The following is a 25,632-nucleotide window of genomic DNA, read 5'->3' as shown; positions in this document are numbered from 1 at the left end:
CGTGCAGGAGACTATATAGAGAAATGATGAAGGTATGAATTGCATATATTATTAATCAATAAATTTATAAAAAAAAAATTGCCATTTATATTTGATTCACCCTCATAAGTAGAGATATTGTGTACAGATTCTGATCTGTCATAGGCCTATTAACAGCAATGCATTCCTGGTTCCTTATGATGAGCTAAGTTTTCACTTGTATCTCAAGAACGATAAATTTTTAGAAAAAATCACGAGGCAAAAAGAGGTTTGTTTATCATTTTCATTTTATGGATTACCATTATTAAAATTTGAAAACAGCGGTCTTTAATTTTATCCCCAAGTGTAGCGCTTACCCACCTTTAGGTAAGACAATTTAAGGTAGCTTATGTTACTTCCAGACCAATAGCATAGTTAATTTTTATTATTTATTATCAATTATAAGAACTGTACTTACAATGCTTTTTTTAAAAAGCAACATTTTTTTAACATAAATGGCCTTTCATTGACATCAAAATCTTTAGAAAAAAAAAAATCTGACTATAATTTAAAATTAAATGCCTTAAGAAATAAGAAAAAATATGCAAAAAGTGAAGATGAAAATATTATTCTATATTATCAAAAGAGTAAGCAATAAACTTGGATGCGCAAATCTTGATGCTCAGATTTGCTGTAAATTACATATACATAATCATTCATTTCTTTTTAATATAATTTAACTAAACTCTGTCCATCTATGCACATTGCTGTGGTACAATGGCATGAAAAATTTTCTATCTCTATGAAAAATAAAGCAGTTTTAAAACTTGCAAAGGATTACAAATAATATAATTCAATTACACTTAAAATTTATTTATCCTGAAGCTTATGCTAATATAACATAAAAATTATATAATAATTATAAAGTACATACATAGGGGGGCATTGATATGATCAATTGAAGCTAGTAAACTGCATTTAGGAATGGAAGCTAAACGAGCTAGTGAAGCTTGAACTTTATCAGAACGTAACATAATACCGTCTAAGTTGTGAACTATAATAAATATACGAGGTGAATTCGGCCAACTTAGTTTTGCTTCAATTGCTTCAATAACTTCATGCAGTTGTGAAGGAACATCCTTAATATTCAGTAAATCATAAGTTAAGGAATCAATAATCTGTAAAAAAGAAAAAAAAATTAAAATAATAACTATGTAAAAAATTTCACATTTATCACACAATTCAGCAAATAACATAATATTTTCAATTAAACTTATATCACAGAAAACAGAATAAAAATTGATTTATCTGAATTTCACAACAAAACTATGCTATCTGTTCATGATTTAATTGTTATTACTGTGCAAAATAATTCAATTCTATACAATGACAAATGTAAATAAATTCAGTGATAATTTTAACACCTAACAGCTGTCTATTCCAGGAACCTTTCTGCTATTCAAATCTTTTTTAAATAATAATTTCTCAAATTCTGATCTCAGTATTGTTTCTCCCTTTTCATTCTCTTCGACTTCCTCTTCTTCCTCTATAACACCATTTTCTAATTCATTTCCTCCATTCCACCCACTTATAAACTTTTCCTTTCATACTATAAATCAGTGTACCATCTTTGTTTAAGACATTAGATTTTAATTTATGTACCCCAAAATTTTCCTTAACTTTCCTGTATGCTCCGTCAATTTTAACAATGTTTATTTCTCTTTCCACTTCTGAACACTTTTCTTTAATGCACTCTTCTTTCGCTAGTTTGCATTTCCTGTTTATAGTATTTCTTAATTGTTGATAGTTCCTTTTACTTACTTAAGAAAAAGTATCCTTAGGAAATATAGGAATTTCTCCTTTGTTCTTCCCCTGTCCGCCATTTTGTTATTTTTATATAAAAATGCATATCTCAAGTTCAGATAGATGAATCTCATTAATATTTGGCAAGTGTCTTGATAATAGTTTTAAAATTAGCAAAAAATCAGGACCTTTGCAAATAACAAAATGGCGGCCATTTTTATTTTTCAATCCGTTATATCTCCATAAAGCCTTTTATTTTTAACAAAATTACATTCTATTTTTTAAAATCGATTAACAAATAGCCGAGTTATGGCAGAAAATTGATGTAATTTTGTGCCTGTTTTCATGTCATCCACACCATGTTCAATTCGATTAAATATTTTTTTTATTTATTGCTAATTCTAGTATTGTAAATTAGTGTCAAATAAGCAATAATAATCTTTTAACAATACACCTAATAATTATGACAAAATTACATCTTCTACCATAAATTGGCTATTTGTTAACCAATTTAAAAAAAATAAAATGTCATCTTGTTCAAAATAAAAGGCTTAATATTTTAGCAAATAAATTCTATTAAAACTAATATTTATGAAGATACAATGGACTGAAAAATAAACAGGGCATTAATTTTGTAATTTGCAAAGGTTTTTAAGTCCTGATTTTTTGCTAATTTAAAAATTTTATTACCAACCTGCTTACTAATTATTGTGATTCATCTATCCGATTTTCTTGAGATATAATTTTTTATATAAAAATAAAATGGTGGACAGGGAGGTAACAAAGGAGAAATTGCCATTTTTCCTAAGGATATTTTTTGTTTAGTTTTACAAGTAGACTCCAAAAAAACGTATAGCCAGCCCACCATTTTAGAAACACCTGTGTGTCTTATATATATATATATATATATATATATAAGAGGATTGTTCAATAGTGTGGCAAATGAGTGTGAAGGGGGAATTAGTTTGTCAAGATGATTGCATACACATTATTAAGAGCCTGTGTATGCAGTGAGCCTGTGTCAGCTGTGAGTAGATAAATTTAAAAGTGTTTTAAATATCAAAAACTGTTGATGAAGCACAACTTACTGTGGATGCAATAGTACAGAAATAAAGTGTTAGTGTAGGTACTGTGCACAAAATTATTCATGATGAATTGCAGTTTGTTAAGAAATTTGCTTGCTGAATACTGAAATGACAGAAGCACGCAAAACATTAAGATTACAGATCTGTACACAAATGTTAATCTCAATTTGATTGTGAGGGTAGAGCAAATCATTTCGAATGTTCTGTGATGAGGTGGATACACCATTATGAATCAGAATCAAAATAGAGTAAAGCATTAAGAAACAAACCAGATCTCAGCGACAAAGAAGAAATTCAAAACGCAGCATTCTCTTGGAAAAGTGATGCTTACTGTTTTCTGGGACATGAAAGTCCCTGTTCCTTGCCATTATTTGGAAGGTTAATGTACTATCAACAGTGCCATTCATTTAGAGTGGAAAAAAAAGTGAAACTGGCTGTTTACATTAAATTACATATGACTGACATTCTTCAACATGACAATGTTGAAGGAGATAACAGTGAAAATAATGATACTATTAAAATTTATATATACTTATTAGTAAAATGTTTTCCCTTGGTAACAATTTTTTACATATGATTTTTGCAATCTGAAGTTATTGGAGGTGTGTTATTATCTATTTGTATTTTGACTATCTACAACTGAAATAACGAACTGTTAAGATTGTTTACTTTGCTGAAAATTTGGTAAGTTCCTTGTTTAATTTACTGAAATGAATGTGGATGAAAGTCCCTGTAAAAAGTCTAAGTGTTACTTTGTCTTGGTATAAAAGTATAACACAAAGACAAATATGAGAGCTGTTCAGGCAAATTCAGAACTATTAATTTTTAATAAATGTAGAACACTTATTATAGTTTAAAATACTGTTTTCCTCAATGTAATCATCACTTGCTACATTTATTACAGCGTTTTACTAGTGCCTGGATACCTGCAGTGTAGAAAGATTTGTCATTACGTCTAAACCAAAATAGGGCTGACTGCATCACCTTATCATTGCTATTGAAATTCTGTCCTCCCAGGAACAATTTCAAGGGTCTGAACAGGTGAAAATTGCTGGGAGTGAGGTCCGGACAGTACAGGGAATGTGTCAATAACTCTCAGCCAAGATATTGTGTGCATGTCGTGCGATGGGCTGTATGTAGTCGTGCATTGTCCTGCGGAAACATAATGCCTTTAGTGATCGCACCAGGCTTTTTTTTTTTGAGAGCATTGGGCACATCTTGAAGAACTTTGCAGTAGTACTTAATATTAACAGTGATGCCATAGAGTAGAAAATCGACATGAATGATATAACTTTTATCCCAAAAAAACTGAGGCCATAACTTTGCCTGGAGAAGCCAGTATTCGAAACTTTTTGGGAGATGGTGAGTCTGCATGCTTTCACTGCTTTGATGCATGTTTTGATTCCCGGGTAGAATGATGGACCCACGTTTTATTGCTTGTACGTTTTGTAATCTTCTTTGCCAATCAAAAGCAGAAAGTTGTCTTGGTACCCAAGATGCACTGACTTTATTAAACTTCAGACGGTTGTGAACAGCCTTCTTTTAAACATTTGCACCACTCAAATATTTTACTACAATTAAAAGTCATTACCATACTGTGCAAGGAGTGGCAAATAAATTTCACCAGGTTTTAAGCGTTCATTCATGAGAAATTTCATTACAATGTGCTGTTCCACATATCCATTCTACACTGGACACCGTGCTCTTTGTAACTGATTGTTGTTGTTGTGTAACATTGTTTCACACCAGTGCTCCATGTGGTACCATATGTACCTTATGTGTACAACCAACAGAATGGGCGGAATCTCCATTTATACTCTAGTTTAACAAAAGTCCCAGATTGAGGTGAACATCCCTTGTAAATAAAAAATATGACGGGTTAATACAATTTTACTGAAACCTACATTGACAGTTCCATTTTCTTGTGATTAAAAATAGAAATGTGATTGTAAACATAAAACAACTGCGAGTGTTAAGTGTTTATGGCAGAAAAGTACAATGAAGCCATAGCTATAAGATATAGATTTGAAGTGTGACTAAGAGATCAATCACATGAATGGACAGTTTGAAACAGGCTGCCAGAAGCTGGAAGGTCACAAAGACCAAAAAATAAATTTTAATACCATTTGTATAAAAATTCTCTCAGGCACAAAAATATAATAAGTGAATGTTCATAAATGGAAGATGGTGACTTTTTTCAGAACAGATCCTGTTTTATGGGAAGACGCAGAAGACCCTTAACGAAAGAAAATTGTCAGATGATAAAACTGTCTCCTGCTCATATGCACCAATACTCAAAATTTTCAGTCAATAAAATATTTTTGCAAAGATCAATAAAAACATATCTGTTGAAATATGTTTTGTTCAGATTAGTCTTCTATGTACTGTTTTTTATTTATAAGTTTTATATATATAAAAAATGTTTATATTTAAATATATAATAAACTGACATTAATATTAGAATTACCAAATATAAAATATTCATAATGAATAAAACTCAATTAAGATATCTAAAAATCTGAGATTGTCCATCACCTTGGTTTTTTAATTATAATCTACATACATTATTAATGCAGTAACATTTATTGTAAAAAAAACCTTTTGATCACATTTGTATCTTATTTGGGGACATTTGATTTGATGTATTAACAAGAATTATTATTCCATTAATTTATATAAATTATAATTACGGAATGACTAATGATAAAGGTTTATCATTAATTATAAGAAACAGCATATTCATAAAAACGTAAACATCAAATTAAGTAAATACTATACTGTGATACAATTAATGTAATATACACACAAGAAATGATTGTAATAAAACTAAATGAAATATTATATTGATAAATCATATCTGCACTTAGTTAAAAGGCTGATTTTACTCAGAGAAATTTTACACATAAATTTTTTTTTCTTCAGTCACTTGACTGGTTTGATGCAGCTCTCCCTAGTGCCACTCATTTCATTTCATTCCCTCTACATCCTACATCCCTAACAATTTGTTTTGTTTTACATATTCCAAACGTTGCCTGCTTGCACAATTTTTCACTTCTACCTGACCTTCTAATATTAAAGCGACTATTCCAGGATGCCTTAATGTGGCCTAAAGTCTGTCTCTTCTTTTAACTATATTTTTCCAAATGCTTCTTTCTTCATCAATTTGTGCACAACACCTCTTCAATTGTTACTTCATCAACCCATCTGATTTTTTAAAATTCTCCTCTAGCACCACATTTCAAAAGCTTCTAATCTTTTCTTCTCAGGTACTCCAATTGTCCAAGTTTCAGTTATATGAAGTTGTTTCACTTATAAGTATATGTTTGAAGCTATGCTCCAAACATATACTTTCAAAAATGTTTTCCTGACGTTTAAATTAATTTTTGATGTACACAATTATATTTGTGACTGAAGGCTCATTTTGCCTTTGCTATTTGGCATTTTATATCGTTCCTGCTTCGTCCATCTTAGTAATTCTACTTCCCAAATAACAAAATTCTTCTACCTTCGTAATCTTTTCTCTATCGTAATCTTATATTCAGTGGTCCATCTACATTATTTACTACTTTTGTTTATTTTCATGTGGTAGTTCTTGCATAGGGCTTTATCCATGTAGTTCATTGCTTCTTTTAAATATTTTTACTCTCAGCTAGAATTACTATATCATCATCAAATCATAGCATCTTTATCTTTCCACCTTGTACTGTAATTACAGATCTAAATTGTTCTTTAACATCATTAACTGCTAGTTCTATGTAAAGAATAAAAAGTAATGGGAATAAGGAGCATCCTTGTCTGACCCACTTTTTTTAATACGGCTTCTTTCTTGTATTCTTCAATTATTACTAATGCTGTTTGGTTCCTGTAAATGTTAGCAATTGTTCTTCTATCTCGGTACTTAAACCCTAATTTTTTTAAAATACTTAACATTTTATTGCAGTCTACCTTATTGAATGCCTTTTCTAGGTCTAAAAATGCCAAGTACATTGGTTTGTTTTTCTTTAATTTTCCTTCTACTATTAATCTGAGCACTAAAGCTGCTTCCCTTGTCTCTATACTTTTCTTGAAACCAAATTGGTCTTCTCCTAACACTTCTTCCACTTTCCTCTCAATTCTGTACAGAATTCTAGATATTCTTGATGCATGACTAATTCAGCTAATTGTTCTGTATTCTTCACATTTATCTGCTCCTGCTTTCTTTGGTATCATGACTATAACACTCTTATTGAAGTCTGGTGGAACTTCCCCTTTTTTGTAAATATTACACACCAGTTTATGTAATGTATCTATCGCTTCCTCACCTGCTTTGCGTAGTAATTCTGCAAGCATTCTGTCTATTCCAGGAGCCTTTCTGCCATTCAAATCTTTTAATGCTCTCTTAAATTCAGATCTCAGTATTGTTTCTCCCTTTTCATCCTCTTCAACTTCTTCTTCTTCTTCTATAACACCATTTTCTAATTCTTTTCTTCCATATAACTTCAATATATTTCACCCACCTATAGACCTTTCCTTTCATATTATAAATTGGTGTTTAACACATTATTAGATTTTAATTTATGTACCCCAAAATTTTCCTTAACTTTCCTGTATACTCCATCAACTTTACCAATGATCATTTCTCTTTCCACTTCTGAACACTTTTCTTTAATCCACTCTTCTTTTGCTACTTTGCACTTCCTGCTTATAGTATTTCTTAATTGTTGATAGTTCCTTTTACTTTCTTCATCACTAGCATTCTTATATTTTCTATGTTCATCCATCAGCTGCAATATATCCTCTGCTATCCAAAATTTTCTATCAATTCTCTTTGTTCCGCCTAAGTTCAGTTATGCTGATTTAAAAAAATTTCCTTTTTAACATTCTCCCATTTTTCTTCTACATTTTCTACCTTATCTTTTTTACTCAGACCTCTTGCGATGTCCTCAAAAATCTTCTTTACCTCCTCTAACTCAAGCTTCTCTAAATTCCACCAATTCATCTGACACCTTTTCTTCAGGTTTTTATCCCTAATCACATTTCATTATCACTAAATTACGATTGCTATCAATGTCTGCTCCGGGGTAAGCTTTGCAGTCAACGAGTTGATTTCTAAATCTTTGCTAAGTATGATATAATCTATCTGATACCTTGCAGTATCATGTTCTTTTCCATGTGTATATTCTTCTATGATTTTTAAACTGGGTGCTGGCAATTACTAAATTATACTTTGTACAAAACTCTACAACTCAGTCCCCTCTTTCATTCCTTTTGCCCTGCCCATATTCACCACTATATTTCCTTCCTTGCCTTTTCCAATGCTTGCATTCCAATCTCCAACTATTATTAAATTTTCATCTCCTTTTATGAGCTTAATAGCTTCGTCAATTTCTTTGTATATATACTCTACCTCATCATCATCATGGGAACTTAGGCATATAGACGTTAACAATTGTCGGTTTAGATTCTGATTTTATCCTTATTACAATGATTCTATCGCTGTGCATTATGAAATACTCTACTCTCTTCCGTATATTCTTCTTCATTACAAAACTTCTCCTGCCTGCCTTTATTTGAAGCTGAGTTAATTATTCTAAAATCACCTGACCAAAAGTCATTTCCCTCTTCTAATTGAACCTCGCTAATTCCTGTTACATCTAAATTTAATCTATCCATTTCCCTCTTTAAATTTTCTAACCTATCAACCTTTTTTAGACTTCTAACATTCCACGCTCCGACTTGTAGAATGTTATTTTTTAATTTTCTGGTGACCCCTTCCTTAGTAGTCCCCATCCGGAGATCCAAACAGGGAACTAGTTTACCTTTGAAATATTTTACTAAGGAAGGCACCTTCTTCTTTATTACATGAAAATGCAGAGCTACATTTTCTTGGAAAAGAAAGCAGCTGTAATTTTCCATTGCTTTCAACTGCGCAGTACTCAGAACATTGAGTGATGTTGATATGTCTGTTTAAGTCTTCCTGACCTACACCCTTAACAACTACTGAAAGAGCTGTTGCTCTCTTTCAGGAATCATTCTTTAGTCTGGCTCTCAACAGATACCTCTCTGATGTGGTTTCACCTTCGGACCAACTACTCTCTGTATCACTGAGCACTCAAGCCCACTCACCATCAGCAAGGTCTCATGATTCATAGAGGGAGTACACATAAATAAACTTATCAAAAGAAAAATAACAAAAAGATATAAAAGAAGAATAAATAAATACACACACACACCACCAATCGTTATTAATCATAAACTTATAAATCATCTTATTACACAAATTTAGTGTATTTTTCCTACAAATAGTAGCAAACACTGATTACAGTTTCTTAATGATAAATGCATTGTGTAGGATATGAATAAAACACTACAAAATTCATTTAGTAAATATTATTAAAATATTTTAATAATAAAAAGAATATAAATAAATATTATAATATTGATGAGTGACGGACTCAATAATTACATAACTGGATAATCAGACAAAATATTTAATGAATAGAGTACCTGCTACTTAAGTACACAAAAAAAATGTCATGAATTGAATTATCCATTTGACATTGACTGTAAATCAGATTTTCCAATTTTTCATATTTCTGAATTATTTATCTGTTTAATTCTGTAAAAACTTTTCGGTCAAAATGAAATGCACAAGTATTCTTTCTTTTCAGGTAAAGTGGTAGAACCAGTTAAGAAAATTGAACTGGGCTTGAGGAATTTAATTGTACGCAGTAAATAAAAACTCACATTCTAAGTATATTTACACCAATAGAATAAAATATAATTTTAATTATTCACTGAACATTTTGATTAAAATTTTAACATCAGATTTAAAAAAAAAAAAAAAAATCATAAAACTACAACTGACTCTAAAAACCTGGAATCCAATATTTTTGATTCCAAGGTGAATTAGGGAAAAATATTTGTGTGTATTCTATTTAATGCCTGAAATTTTCAAATAAATACAGCAATTAACTTGAAAGTCAGAACATACCTCTTTAATGGCTAAACCTGGGAAAAATCCGTTGACTACAAGTACATGACTTTGGAGTAAAACTTTCCTATGGAATGCATTCAATATTATACGTTTTGAGCCTAATCCAAAAAGTAATATACTAAATCCTTCCCTGAAACAAGAAATAAACATCTAAACAATTTCTATGATCTTTATATTGAAAATGGTTAAAGAATAAAAATTTCTGTGCCTTAACATTTGGCTACTTTGGAATGAAAATCTAAAAAATTGTAGAAACTGACTTTTACATGAATTATTAATCATTATATATATATATATATATATATATATTTTAAATCAATTCTCTTAAGAATCATATTTGTCCTCTGTACTATATACAAATATATTTATTTTATTAGATCAACCGAAGTACAGAGTAAATAAAATAGAATGACTTACCTTATTCCACTAAATATGCAGGAGCACTTTCACGATTTACTTGCTTTGTCAGCTGCATTATATAATCATCTCAAATTACATTACAAACTTTGTAAAATATAACAAATCATGCATTTATTTATTTAATTTAAAACCTTCAATCTTTTTACTTTCAACTTTTATTCAGTTAAATTAAAAATTAGATTAAAATTAAATTGTAAAAACTTTTACATATGTAAAAATATGATGTCAAGACATAAAATCAAATTAAATAATTTTAAGTAAAGCTGTTATGCATATTGTCCATTTAACCGAACTTACTTTACTGATTGAAATATTTCAAATTATACATCAATATCAAAATAGATTGGTAGTCCCATCTACTGCAGCTTTCAAAATACTGTCATCCTCATATTCTGCCTGAAGGCTGATCATATTATATATATTTTTATTTTTATATATATAGTATCTTTCTAAAATGTCAAATCCCTTACTATTTGTATTCATATTACATTTTTTAATTTCCAGTATTTTTAAATTTGTCCTAATCTCAGATATTGTATGTTTATTCTTAATCAGATAAATTACAGAAACCCAGTTTATCTTTCATAATTTCTAAAATGTTCCAAAAATCTAGCCTTAAATGATCTAGTGGTCTTTCCTATACAAATATGGTTACAATCATTATATTCAATTTTATAAATAAGTTATTTGTCTGATACGCAGGTATATATTTATTATTATCAAAAACCTTTGTGTAATATGTTCAACTATTTTATCAGTATATTTTAAATATACATTGACAACTTTTTTTGGGCTGTTTAATGTTATTAAATGTGTATTATTTTTTTCCTGCATATGTAGTGGAATAAGTTAAGTTATCCTCCTTTATTTATTCTGTACTTTGGTTGATCTAATAAAATATATATATATAATTTTACTGAAATTAACTTTTTCAGATTCATAGTATTCCTCTGTACTGTTAAATTATATTTAATAAACCTCCTAGTGCAGAATATTGAGATAAGGCATAACTAACCTTAATTTTTCATTAAAGTACTTCATGGGATCCTGCATTATCAGTCATGATTGAAATAATAAAAATGTTAAGTTTTTGCATAATAAAAATGTTAAAATAAAAATACTAAAATTTCATAATAATTTACACAAGTGTTTCTATCTGTTGCAGTTTTTATAAGATTATCTCCCTCAAATACTGCCTGATTGAAATTTTGTTTTTATTTATATATGTATTATTTTTCTAATATTTAATATTTATAATATATAATATTTAATTTTAATAATATAATATCAGAATGTTAGATTAATATTCATTAAGAATATTTAGAAATTTCAAGAAAATTAAATCTTGAGAAATGGTCTAGTGATGTGTAACCACTTCTGCAAGATAGATCGGTTACTGACTCAGACAACACCCCTTATCACTGATGTAAAAAGGATAAAATTCCAGCTGTATCTTGAAAAAAAATTATATCAAAAGTTCAAAAGGGCTGATTTCTGAAGATGAACTTGAATGAAGAAGGTGATTAAAAGTAAAGTATTAAAAGTAAATTTAATGTCTACAAAATTGATAAGTAAGCTATATCTAGTGGTAAAACTTTGCTTTAATAACCTTCCTATCATTGCAAACTCAATCTAATTCAGTTAATTTGGGGAAAAATGAAAAGTTATGTAATATCACAAAATACTACTTTTAAAATATCTGATGTTAAATTTTTATGCTAAAAGCCATCGATAAAACACGGGCCAGCAGGAATGGAAAAACTGTATAAAACATGTAATAAATACTGTTGAACTGAATTATTGGGAACTGAATCATACAGCAGAAAACAAAATTGAGCCTCCTACTTTATCTCTTAATACTAATAGTACTATGGATTTCTCTCAATCAGATGACGAAAACTGAATTGCATTTATTAATTGTTTATTATTAAAGTTTATTATCTGAATGGTATAATTTAGCATTTATCTGGTAATTAAGACAGTGTCTGAATATGCCCAATAAATATCACTAAATTTCAAGCACCATTTTCTGTAAGGGAGAGTTTAGCATTTAAAATCTGACGATTGCAACAATGACTGGGTGTTTCCAAATTGCAACTAGAGTTGGTTAGTTAGTATAATAAAAATTCACATTGTTAAACTGTAAAAACAAATAAGTTCTAAAATTACTTACTTTAAACAAAAGCACCACTTAGAAAATAATTCATCCATGCAACTCTCATTTCTTAAAGCCTCTAATGAAGATTGATGGGTCAAATTTTGGTTAAAATCTCCTAATAATTTATGCAATTGATCCTGTGCTAATTTTGGATTTTTTAAACGGTTAAGAGTATGATTTGATGTCTTATTTTTCTTTCCACTGTTAGAGTTGAAGTACTCATCAGCAGTGATAGCCTGCAAATAAATTTTAGTCCTATTAAAAGGTATAAAATATTATTCTAGTAATACGTAAAGTAATATTTTACAGATTATTAATATCTCATGATTTGGAAATTATGAAATTAAAGAATATGAACACATTACCCATTTAAAAAAATGAAGTTTCTTCACTTTTAAGTACTAATTTATATATTTTTAAGGTTGAAAAACTTTTTTCCACCTTTAAAGATAATAATTATTAGAACTTATGTAATCATACTATAAAATTTTTCATTTCATCAAATGTTATCATAAGAAGCTTTAAAACTGTGGTCAATAAAGCTTTTTAACTCCCTACCTCTGTTAATAAATGACAGAGGTAATAAATATTATAAACAACTTTATGTTTTTTGAGAGTCAAATTTTTATAATGTCTGAGCAACACATTGGCAAAACATATATCAGTATTCCATAAATAAGGATAATCTTAATCAGAGTTTGGATTATAGCAAATATCATTTGATTCTCAGCAAACTAGTAAAAATTCTTAAGTTTTATTTACTAAAGAACAGGAAAATTATCCTTTGGAAGTAAGTTCCAATAAGACAATATCACAAAAAAATCAGAGAACAAAACTTTGATAACTTTAATTTTATTTTGTAATATCTTCATCCAGGTTTTTTTCTTTCACCAGTGATGGTGAAAGCATTCAATTCTGTTTTTAACTGTGCAAATACTGTATGACCTCTAGAATAATGGAAAAATTTCTTTATTCTGATAATATAGTGTATTTTTTCAAGGTTACTGTATTTAACACAATATAACAATTCCTTTCATACACTTGGAACACAGACACATATGAACACCACACAGTACTTCATACACTTGGAACACACATATAAACACCAAACTGTTTAAAGTTAAACATATAATGTTTACTGTAATGTTTAACATTAATGTTAAAACATTACATAACATATAATGTTTAACTGTTCATATGTTAAACTGTTCAACATTAAACAGTATAATTAAATAAAACTTGCCACTAAGAAGTGTCTTCCAATGAGAAGAAGCTATTTTAATATTATTCTCAAAAAGAAAATGGAAAAGACCAAATAAATTCAAAATGAAATCTGACTAACTTTTATTTTGTAAAGTACGGAAACTCATTTAAAAAAAAATTAACGTTAGACTGCTTAACGTTTTCATTAGAAATGTTAGCTGAAATATCTTCTGGGCAAATAATTTACACAAAAAAAGATTTAACAAAAATGGAGACTGAAACCCTACCTGAAAATAAAAAAAAGAAAGGTTCCAAGAGAGGAAACAAAATCTCAGTATTATTTTAATAAGTATTAACATTTTTACTTTCTAAACTTTGCAATATTTTGAGTTTTATGTTGTGATCTAATATTAACTTTACACAAAGTTTTAATACCCAAAATTCTTGCAATCTTTTATGTTCTCAGTATCAAGTCTTTTTTTTTTACTGGGGTAAAGAAAACATGAAAATAATTAAAAATATGGTAAGGAAAGACTAAATCAGATTTTAGAATGCACAACAAAGCAGTTAAACGAAGTCATAATAAAAATCAGAAATATTTTGGATTTTTTAATTCAAGAATGCATACTAATGAATAGTAGCTCTCTATATAGTATCTATATTATCTTCAAGTAAACAATGCAATAATATTAATAAATGTATATATTAACATCAGCTGTATTTAGGCTAACTAGATATATGGCTGCCAAAAAGAAGAAAATGAGACTGTACTAAAATATATCATAAAAAATATATAGTAAATAAACATATGGTACTGACAATGGTTTTAGATTTTACTGCAAAGGTAAATATAAAAATAAAAATAGATTTAAATTTCATTACAACTATATTTAAATAACTTATATACCCACTTCTGTATAACCTGCACAAAACCTATATAGATAAATTAAATTAAATCTTTAGAATTACTTTTTTATTTAACAAGAAAAATAATAAATTTGTGGAAAAACAAATTTTTTTGCTAGAAACATGTAACGAATGTGGATTCACTGTTGGAAAAAATTCAGTTTGAAAATGTAATTACAAGTGAAACCCTTTATCACTCTTTCCTCTTATGACCATTCACTTTCTTTTAGTTGTTTTGAAGATCAAAATTGTGAAGATCAGTAAATTATATACTCATAAAATCTAATTTGATGAGTCTTACTAACATGATGGGAAATTGCACTAACAATTTATCAATCAATAGTGTTTATGTTAACAATAAAGATTAAAATGGTCGTGAGATATTTTTTAAAACAGAGGATCTGTCCATAAAATTGTAAAGCACTGAGGCAGATGTCACTGGTGCTAAGTATGGGATAAAAATTTTTCCACCTTAAAAGTTAAGAAAAACTTCAAATTTACTCAATATGACAATGGTTGCATGTGCAAAAAAGTTTCACATGTTTAGCATATGATAAGCCCCATCTTATTACAATTCCAGCAACATTTTGGTCATTCCTTGCCTAAGGGTTGGTCATATCAAAAATTGTTTACCAAAGTTTTAAGTAATGTTTAGAGGACTAATGACCGCTGTAAACTGATTCGATACTGTGCCTATTAAGGGAGGTGATATCAAAAAACTTTACTTAGATAAGTTTTAGGCCCTTTCCCAAGAATATTAGAAACTTTAAACAAATTCAATATTTTATTTAACAAGAAAGTTATAGCGATATTTTGCTTTTTCGAAAAAGCACCTCCACTTCCATGGTCCAATTTTGCTCATTAACGAACTCTATTGAAATTTTGGGTCGTTATATTTTATGTATCAATTTAAAAGTGATTGGCACAAAATTACAGTAGTTATTGTGTCCACAAGAAAGTATATATATATATATATATATATAGTTATTGTGTCCACAAGAAAGTATATATATATATATATATATATAGTTATTGTGTCCACAAGAAAGTATATATATATATATATATGTATAAACTATTGAACTGATGGTGGTTTTGGGGTCTGGGGGATGTGAAACATGAAAATATGTCAAAATTTTACAGAAGTCGAATCACAGTACCCATTATAATAGGCAGCTTTCTTATGAAATCTACCTAAAACTTAAAAATTTTAGAATAAATGGAAACATTAATTTAAATTTTAATTGTAATAACATTTAAATAAAACTTAATCGATGTTAAGAAAAATAAAAATAATAATAAAATCTGGTATTATAAAAATCCTAAAACTCATTAATAATAACCAGTTTGTAAAGCTAATTTCTTTAAAAGCAGAATATCTAATCTTCTGATCTACTCGTATCCAGTGATTTTCATAGACTTGTGGATGCCATGTACATAAAACACATTTACACACAAATATATGAAAACGCAGCAACAAACTTAACACCGTTGTTTAATTGTGATGACAACAAAATCTCAATAATTGAAAAAAACACATTAAAAAAGTTATAATCAGATGGAAAACTTACATAAGTTAAATCTCTGCGTTTACGTTTTTGAGTAGGAGTATTGACTAATGTTTTAAGGGGTTCTCTTTTATGTATGTTTATAACAGCCAATGGTATATCACTTTCTGAAGATGATTCTGAATCACTGTTACTTTCATCAAGTTCACTTGGGACAAAATCTTCTTCACTATCACTAAAATCTTCAAAACCACGCTTAACTTCAGCAGCAATCTCTTAAAACAGAAATTTTTTAAATGTTAAAAGTTCAGTACAGCCAGATAATTATGTAAATAAAGTAAAATTTAACATAAGAAAAAGATAAATATAAATTATCATAAATATCATCTAACAATTAAACTTCAATGGACTGAATGGAGTATGAGAAATTTTCAATTTCTGTAAAAATATCACTTTTTTTAACTTACACTACAAAAAAAAAAAAAAAAAAAAACAGTATCTTAAATCACACTGTTACTAAATAAAGGAAACAATTAATTAAGACTATTGTTTTACAAACCTATTATCTCCTGTATTTATTCATTCATATACTTCACTAAATCCTTCAATTTTTCAAAGGAAAAATATGCCCTTAATTAGATATATATAAAAATGCAATTCCAGTACAAAGTATTCAATAAGAGGATCATCCTTTTCAGTTATAAGCACAATGTTGAAAAACATTATCTTACAATCTCAATTATAGTAGAACTCTTTAACAGAATGAGTCATGTAGTGTTACCGGTGATTTCTGAGCTCATTCTACTAGCAAAAATAATGAAAAAAGTTTATATAATCATGAGAAATGCTTCATTAGTGATTTATGGCTAGTGAAAGATTTTGCCGATTCCTGAGCAGAGTGAAATAAAACCATACTGAAATTCTATGAAGCCAAATTAAAAGGGTAAACTTGATGATTTCTGATCTGAGAGACTGAATAAAACAGGTTTCAGAACCATATTTCCAGTAATTTTCATAATATTCAATCTATAACAGAAAAATTTGTTGTCTAAAAAACTTTTGTACTTTTGTAATACAAAATCTTTGTTAAATGACTAATAAACGCATAAAATTTATTATCAAAACTGTAGAGAATTTATTTTCGACATAACATTTGTTATTAGTAAACAAATTTTATTTTATTACTAACATTTACCATATGAAAAGAAGTGCTTACATGTACAAGGCATATTTGCTTTCCTACAAAGTGCTAAGATACAAAAAATAAGTGTCGTATAAAGATAAAAATAAAATTAAAGAATTAATGAAGTAAGAAACCCAGTACTAATGTTATTCAGGTATTAAAGTTTATTATCTTTCTCAAATTCACTGTCAAATTGAAAATTAGAGAAATTATGATTAGGTAAAACAAACATATTAGGTCGATGGGAATGCAAATCAGCAGGGCAACAATGCATTTTGTTGTGTCATCAGTGTATTGCATGTTCTATATTACAGTTGTGAATTGTTGCCAGTACAATGTAGTATAATTGTGTGCGCACCTCTGTTTCAACTGGTGTCATACTACATCAATTCCTTTGTTATTTATAACTGAGGAATACGCCGACATGATATTTATCTTGGAAGTATGTGATGGAAATGAAATATCAAAGATGTTTTCCTAACCGCAGAGTTCCAAATCCTAAACGATTAGTGGAACATTCCATACACTATGAGAATTGTATACAATTCCCAATATTAGTACTCACCATGCGTTCTGCCTATCATGATGCTGATATTAATGAAACCATTAGTGATGCAACTCAACATAGTTCGGGTGTTACTAATGACACCTTTCCTGGTGGCTCAGAGTTTCCCAGTCTATGGTGTGGAGTACACATCATAATAACAAGCTATATTATCCTTACCATAATCAATCAGTATAAAATCTTCAACCAGAAGATTCTCCTCTTCATATAACTTAGTTGAATATGAATTGCCAATTGCACAGGTCCATTTTATCTACTGATGAGGCTCGTTTACTCAGGATGGCATCAATAAATAACCTTCGCAACAAACACACCTAGGCAGAAGTCAATCCACACAACAGTAGAACATAATTTCTGACCTAATTTAGCAACAACGTGTGGTGTGGTCTAGTTTATGATCAGCTAATTGAACCATTCATTCTCCCAGGACATCTAAATTTTGACATTTACTTAAGGAACAATTGCCACTGCAATTAGAAGATGTTCTAGTAGCATCAAGATATGCATGAACTTTCAGTATGATGGTGCACCTCCCACTTCTCATGTGCTATATCGGCATATTTAAATGAGCAATTTCCAGTCATGGATTGGCCACTGTGGACCACACTCCTAACTACCAAGATCAGTTAATCTAACACGGTTAGACTTTTTGCAAGTAGGGCTGCATGAAGATTATTGTGTACAAGAGAAAATTTCAGATATGTGAAGAGTTAGTTGCTCATATTACAGATGCCACTGTACAAATTAAGGAAAGTTGTGCAGAATTGCAAGAGCAATGCTAACAATCCAAAAGCATGTAGCCAAATGTATTGAAGTAGGGCAGATTTTTGAAGATTTATTAAATGTCATTTACATTTTTATTTTTTAACATTGTATTAATTGTACATTAACTTCATTTTCTGTGTTTGATATTTGAAAGTTTTCAGTTGTGTTAATAATAAAATCAAATTTCTTGAACTTATATTTGTTTTTTATTGGGTTATTTTAGATCAACTTTCTCAAAATTAAATTCTCTAAAGTTTTGATAACAGATTTTATAAATTTATTAGTCATTTAACAACATTTTTGTATTATAAACATAAAATACATGGTTTTAGACAACAAATCTTTCTGCTTTATGTCAGATACTATGAAAACTGTAGAAAATGTAGTTCTGGAACCTATTTTTTCAGTTTTTTTATTATTCTAATTTTATACAGTTCCTCAAACCCTACTTTCAAATTAATTTGTAAGTTTCCAACAATGCTTGCAACAATTAAAACATAATCAACAAAGGCTATTTCTGTTAGCTAAAAGGCTGTAAGTTATAATTTTTTAAATGTAATTTGTTTTTCTTCTCCTACGCTTTTTAATTGCTTCAGAAATATAAAGATGAGTAGGCTCAGGCTGTGACCTGTCTTATGTCCTGTACTGTTTCAAAATTCCCAGTTCTGCAATTTCATGTAGATTCTCATGTAATAATTTTTTTGTCTACAAAAAAAAGCCTAGATGAGCTTCTTTGAAACCACAAAAGCTTGTTCTAAATCAACAAAACCAAAAAGATATACATTGGAGTCTAACCCTAATTCTACATATTATCGAACAAAATGAGCTCAGAAAGTGCCAGTAACACTATGTGAATTATCCTATATAGCAATGAAGAATGTTATAAGTAGGACAATGGTGAAAGATAAATGTAGACATTAGGTTCTTCTTAATTTCATATTTCTTGACCTGGCAAATAGTACATAGAGTGGTGCACTATGTGAGACAAACCTAACTATGTGGAGTAAGGAATAATAAAAATGAGGTATCAAAATTCATTCATATATTTTAACTTTTCTGGTGTCATCTTCTCATGTCCTGCAGTTTTGTCCATTTCCATTCTCTTTCATGCAGTGTTCCAATACTTCTACTGAAATATACTGATATATATGATGATATATTGAGAATCCACCTGTACTTCATTCCGCAGCTGCTCTTACTCTTATTGGTCATCAATTCCCAACCTGCATTCAGTGTTTCACTAAAATATTCCTTCCACATTGGCACAATGCTATCAGGTAGTATTAGTACATTTCCTTGCTTGTTTTTAATAAATTTTATTGGGCAGTCCTTGCCTTTCAACATACTTTTATTAATATCCTATAAAATAATTTACCATTCTTTCAAATTTTAAGATGGAGCTGAATACCAGCTGGTATGGCAAAAATGTCAACACTGACAAAGTTTTGAATTCTTGGAGGCAGGCTATAATCACAAAAGATAAACAGAAAGGCCATAAATCAAACCAGGTATGGGCTGTACTCTCTCTAGACCATTCTATGTCTGAGCTATTGAAAATGGATTCCTTGTCTTGTGTCATTACCAGGATTACCTGTGCTTTCATGCTGAAGGTAGTGGTGCCACTTTATAAGAGTACCTCATGATTAGTTGCTTTTGGTGTAACTTTGTGCTTTGCAAGGTGAATACAATTTGGCAGAGTTGGTCACATCTGAAACCTGTAATAGGTGATGGTTCAGATCTATATTGAAAAAACTGATTGTTGTTATAAAAGTGAGTGACAGAACATTTTGTTTGTGCCCTACAAAGAAATGTAGATAGTAAAAAGATACCCATAATGACGTGTTGCATTTGTCAATATAGGCGTTGGTGCTACCGGAAGAGTGAGGAGGTCATCACATTCAAATAATAGGCATAATTTATTAGATTTAATTAAAGAAATGAAAGTATTTTTCTCTCATAAATACAAACATACATGTGTATATTCTGCTTGTACATAAAGACTACATCATTATCAACCATCAGCTGTAATGAAAGTATTCAGAGATGCATGGACCCAGGCTTATTTGATATATAAGCTGAAATCATATGTACAAATTTAATTAAGTTAAAATGTTAATGGTGTACTACTTTTGTTATTAGGGTTTTAACAGAACTATCATAGTAATGTTTAACCTCATATTTGATGTGGCTTATTGCCGAGATATATAATTGGGCTAGCAGTCTATTTTAAAAATAATACAAAAATAAACAAAGGATTTAAAAGAATAAATTAAGAATGTTATTTATTAAAACAGTATAAAAAATACATAATCACATGCATAAAAGTCAACATTATCTGAATGCATTAAAAAATTTAGTCGGACATAAAAATTAAAATAAAGCAGTAACCTGACTATTTTAATACCACTGATTGATTAATTTAGACAAAATAATACTTACTACTTTTTAATTGAGCACGTAGACTATAAGGTGTTTTAGGAACAGTCTTCTCAGAAGCACCATGTTCACTAGGTCTTAGTCTTTTATGTCTGTCGCTTGCACAGGTAGACTGTTTCTCATCCCCTTTCTTCCCACTTCTATCACTAGTTTCAGGTACACTTTCAATATTTAAATTCAATGCAATTGATCGTCTAACTCTTGGAGTAAATCCATAATCTTTCTTATTAGATGTAGGTGTACTTGGACTAGCAGCTGCACTTGGTAAAATGGATGTCCTTTTCTCTGCAGATTCTGTAGCCTTCTCTGCCATAGCATTTTTTCTTTTTGGTGTATGAAATCCAAAAACAGCTTTTCCTGGCACATCACCATCCTGAAATAAAGCTATCACAAAAAACCATTTACTGTTCGGTAAATCTGTACAAAACTAAAACCTCAATAGCAATACAAATAAAGTTATGGAACTAAATATTAATAATCATCAAAGCAGGCAATTTTGAATGTTTTTTGATAAAAACGGAATGACATTTTTATAACTTTATTCAAATTTAATTAATTTTATGTAGGGCCAAAGTTCAAGGAAAGTTTTTTCTTAGCAAAAAATTAAAGCTGTTTAAGCAAAAATTTTACTCATTTACATGCTTTATTACTTTTACTCATTCTCTCTTCAGTAACAGATAATTTGGATAATTGTAAGTTTAGGATTAAGACTATTCAACATAGCCTACTCATGTTACTGTTACTGTTGAAGTGTATAATTTGATCATTTAATAGAATTATACGAAATTCACTGAATAGACTATATTTTATTATTCTCGTAACTAATTGTGTTCATTAAATGATAAGCCCTTAATTTATATAGTAATACATTTTTCTACAGTTTTCTTTACCCATTAGTTCTCAAGTTTGGTATTAAGTTTTTTAAAATCTATTTTTCAGGGCAAGAAAAGTGAACCATGGGCTTGTAAAATAGTGATCTAAATAATATACAAGAATTCAATCAAATCTAGTACCAGTTGACAGAAATAACAATTAAATTTAGTTAAAAGTACATAACCTACAAATTATACATTATGATGGCACTTATATTATTTGGTTAAATAAAAACAATTTCCAATTCTAAAGATAAATGAATCTGAGATACTTCATGAAAAAGTAAATATACAAATATATTACAAAATTCAGGGTATTATTTGGAATAAAAGATGTAACTAGAGATTACTTAACAAATATGCGTCTTCAAACCTGCTGTAAATAATTAATTAATAATCAACTACAAAAAAGACATTGAAAAAATTTAATATATAGTAAAAACTATCAGGTACAGCTAAAGGTAATAATAATATTCATACATATATATATATATATATATATAAAAGAAAAAAAAATACTGCAGTTGATTTAGAAAAAGCTCTTAATTTTAAATATTTAAAACAATTTATATCAGAATTAAGTAAATGTTACAACATTTTTTGTTACTAAATTCTCCTCTTTTCAAAAACTTTAGTTTCTCTCCTTTAATTAATTTTTACCATTTTTTGGATTTAGATTGCTGATAAAAACTTAATTATTTTTGTAAAACCTACATCAACACAAAGTTATTATGTGCAACATTTTGTGATGTTATACATAAATGAATATGGAATCATTGTTGACTATCACTCCATGTAACAATATGTATATAATAAAAAATTCCTGTAATAAAATATTGTGTATATAAAATGTATTCAAAATAAAATAATGAGAAATTGTCTATCTTACCAGCTGGTTTAGTATGTACAGTTTCTTCTTCACAGCTGTCACATCCACTATTATCAGTATCCTCTACATTTTCAGGTTTTTTGCCAGCTTTTGTTTTTTTAATGGATGATGAATCTTTATCGACCTCTTTTAGTGATTTGCGTCTTTTTTCATTCAGATCTGTTTCTAAACATTACATTCTAAAGTTACAAAAAATACAGAGGAGAAACATTACACAAAATATTGGATTAATGTTTCAAACTATACATTTGTTTTATGGTTCTTGTTCGATTTGATATGATTCTGCAAACTCTTATTTTGTTTTAAATAAATTGTGACTTCTGTTATAAAATCACAGTTCACCCTAAAAAAGTAAACTGTTTTTTTCTTACTTAAATCTTTTGTTTGTTCTGATATAGCTTCAAATGACTTTTTTTATTTCCCCTCAATATGATAAATTTTATCAAAACGCAATAAAAAAGCTTTGATTTTTTAAAAATATTACGATATTAGAGAACTTAATTGCTTTTTTAAAGGTAGACATTTTAATATATAATTTTAATAAAAAATAATCAAAATCATTAGTACTCACCAATTTGTTTCATATTTATATATGTTTTTTAAACTTCCTGAATCTTAAAAACCATTTGTAAACTAAGATATGATGAGACTTAAAATAATATGTTTCTTATATGTGGGAAAATGGACCATGATTAAGTCTGATTTTTAAGTCTAACAGTTTTTTCTTAAAAAGATATAACTATGAATCAATTAAATCCTCAAAAGGGAATGAATATATCAACTAGCACAAACATTTAATTTTCATTAAGTATTTCATTTATCTCCACATTAGGGCAGATAAAGTATTGTCAGTTTCTATATTTTAATTTAAAACAATGACATATAATGAATGTTATTAAACAAAACCTGGGGATGATTTAATTGTAAATAATTTTCTTCAGTGGAACAGCATTTACTGGTGTTGTGGGATGAACAAAATGAAACACCTATGTAATGCTAAATAAAGCAGCTAGTGCTGTAATAAATCTTCTATAAAAGAAGTAAGTTTCAGTAAAATTAATCTGAAAAAAATGAAATCCTTGCATAAATACTATTATTTTTATTATAAAGTTCATCTGAAACTGATAAATATTGATATTAAAATATATTATAACCTCAACTTTAACAGAAAGCATTCTAATTATTCTAGAAAATTGTTATTTTTCAATCTATTAATAAAAAATACTTATACATGACACAAACCTGGTCATGCTTAGTGTTGATGTTGAAGAAACTGTACCCATGGCAGCAGCTTATATTATTTTAACCAAACAAATAGGGTAGAAGAGTATGAGTGCAGTCCGCTACTAGCAAGATTAAATGTAGTGACCGTGGTTTTTTTACACAATTTAAATTGTGACAACTGCAGCCCTTAACTGATATTGTATGTGATGGGAGGGTAGAGATTTTGTTACGAATAATCAGCTGTGACTTTGAATATTTAATAAATATGATGGTTACAAATTATCAAAAAAGAATACTTCTTTAAGCAATGCTATTCCTGCAAGAGACAAAGTTGCTCTAACTTTAAGGTTTTTAGCAACTGGGGATTATTTTTTATCAGTCTCAATTACTTGCTCAAAATATTCTAATCTTCTATATCCCAGTTTGTTCAAAAAGTATACGAAACTGTGCTTAACCTAGTTAAAGATTGCACCAAAAAAGTATTCCATTACCTCATTGAATACTTTTTAATTAATACCTTAATTCTACTTGGCATAACTAATCTGTATGTATGAAAATATCCATTCTTGAGGGTGTATGAAAACTCTAAGTTTATAATATAAAGAGCAAAAACTACAGAATTTAATAAATACACATTATTCAAAGTAACTATAAAACCAATTTAATAAAAAACAACACTTACAGAGAATGTATTGTAAAACTGTACACATAAGGTAGTAAAATCAATTTAACTTCCACTCCAAAATAGATAAAAAATTACTAAAATTATAAGAAAATTAAGTAAACGATTGACAGGTACAAAGTTTATAGAAAAATAAAACTGAATGAAAAATAAGAGTCACAAAAAATCTCTATGTAAATGAGATTTAGAAGTCAACAACAACTCATAAGTTAGATTGTGTGGTGTCCAGTTGTTAAATTATTCAATTTTTTCTATTTCAACAGACAATGCATCATTTCACAGTTATCCACAGATTTGTGTAGTCGCATTTACTGATAGTTTCCAGGTCCATATTTTGAATCAGAAAACTCATTCAGTGATGTATGACCTTGTACTGAATTCACTTTTCATGTATTTTGGCTTTTTTATTGATTTTGAATTGAAATATTATACTATTTATTCAATATTTTGCCATTGCATGAGTAGCTTTATTTAAGTTTTGTGTTTGGCAAGCAATGTATTCATCTAACACATCAAATTTGTACTTTTATCTGTTGATTTTTATTACCATAGTGTAAGCCTCTTTGATTAATTATTTTTTACAGGATTCATTATTTGTTTTGGAGGATCGTGAGTAGACTGCTGATGTAATTCGCTGTATTACACGATGATTGCTCGATTAGGAATTTCTTCTGCAATTTTTTTTGCAGAAGATACACAGAAACGATACTTGACTATAATAAAAAAAAATATTTAACCTACCAGATTTGAGTTCCGCAATAGTTTTAATCCAGTGAACATCATTATCATCAACAAATTTTACAAAGGCTTCTTTTTGAGTTCTTACGCATTTCTTTTTGTTGAAATTCATTACAATACCAAATTACAAATTAATAAATTTCAATAACGCAGAACTGACATATTACCTAACCAACGTTACAAAATCTTTTGCTTACTTCAGATCCCGCCAAATATTGTGACTTTTGGAAAGTTTACAATCAGTTCTCTGAATGTGCACAG

General features: G+C 28.8%; 1 protein-coding gene across 1 annotated transcript in view; it reads right to left on the bottom strand.

Moving 5' to 3' along the window:
• Orc2 (origin recognition complex subunit 2) overlaps positions 1–25,631 on the bottom strand; it is a 32,204-nt gene extending 6,573 nt beyond the window's left edge. The window contains exons 1-7 of the mRNA XM_075369621.1: positions 25,375–25,631; positions 22,728–22,892; positions 20,970–21,350; positions 16,081–16,292; positions 12,416–12,636; positions 9,820–9,952; positions 893–1,136 (exon numbers count right to left, since the gene is read on the bottom strand). Coding sequence (XP_075225736.1) covers positions 893–1,136; positions 9,820–9,952; positions 12,416–12,636; positions 16,081–16,292; positions 20,970–21,350; positions 22,728–22,892; positions 25,375–25,483 — 1,465 coding nt within the window. The 5' untranslated portion in view covers positions 25,484–25,631. The remainder of the gene's footprint in view (positions 1–892; positions 1,137–9,819; positions 9,953–12,415; positions 12,637–16,080; positions 16,293–20,969; positions 21,351–22,727; positions 22,893–25,374) is intronic.
• Between the last annotated feature and the right edge of the window lies 1 nt (position 25,632).

The sequence above is a fragment of the Lycorma delicatula genome, chromosome 1, assembly GCF_047948215.1.
Source record: "Lycorma delicatula isolate Av1 chromosome 1, ASM4794821v1, whole genome shotgun sequence".
NCBI classification, from domain to species: Eukaryota; Metazoa; Arthropoda; class Insecta; order Hemiptera; family Fulgoridae; genus Lycorma; species Lycorma delicatula.
The sequence above is the reverse complement of the archived record's forward strand: the minus strand, read 5'-3'. Positions and strand labels throughout refer to the sequence as shown.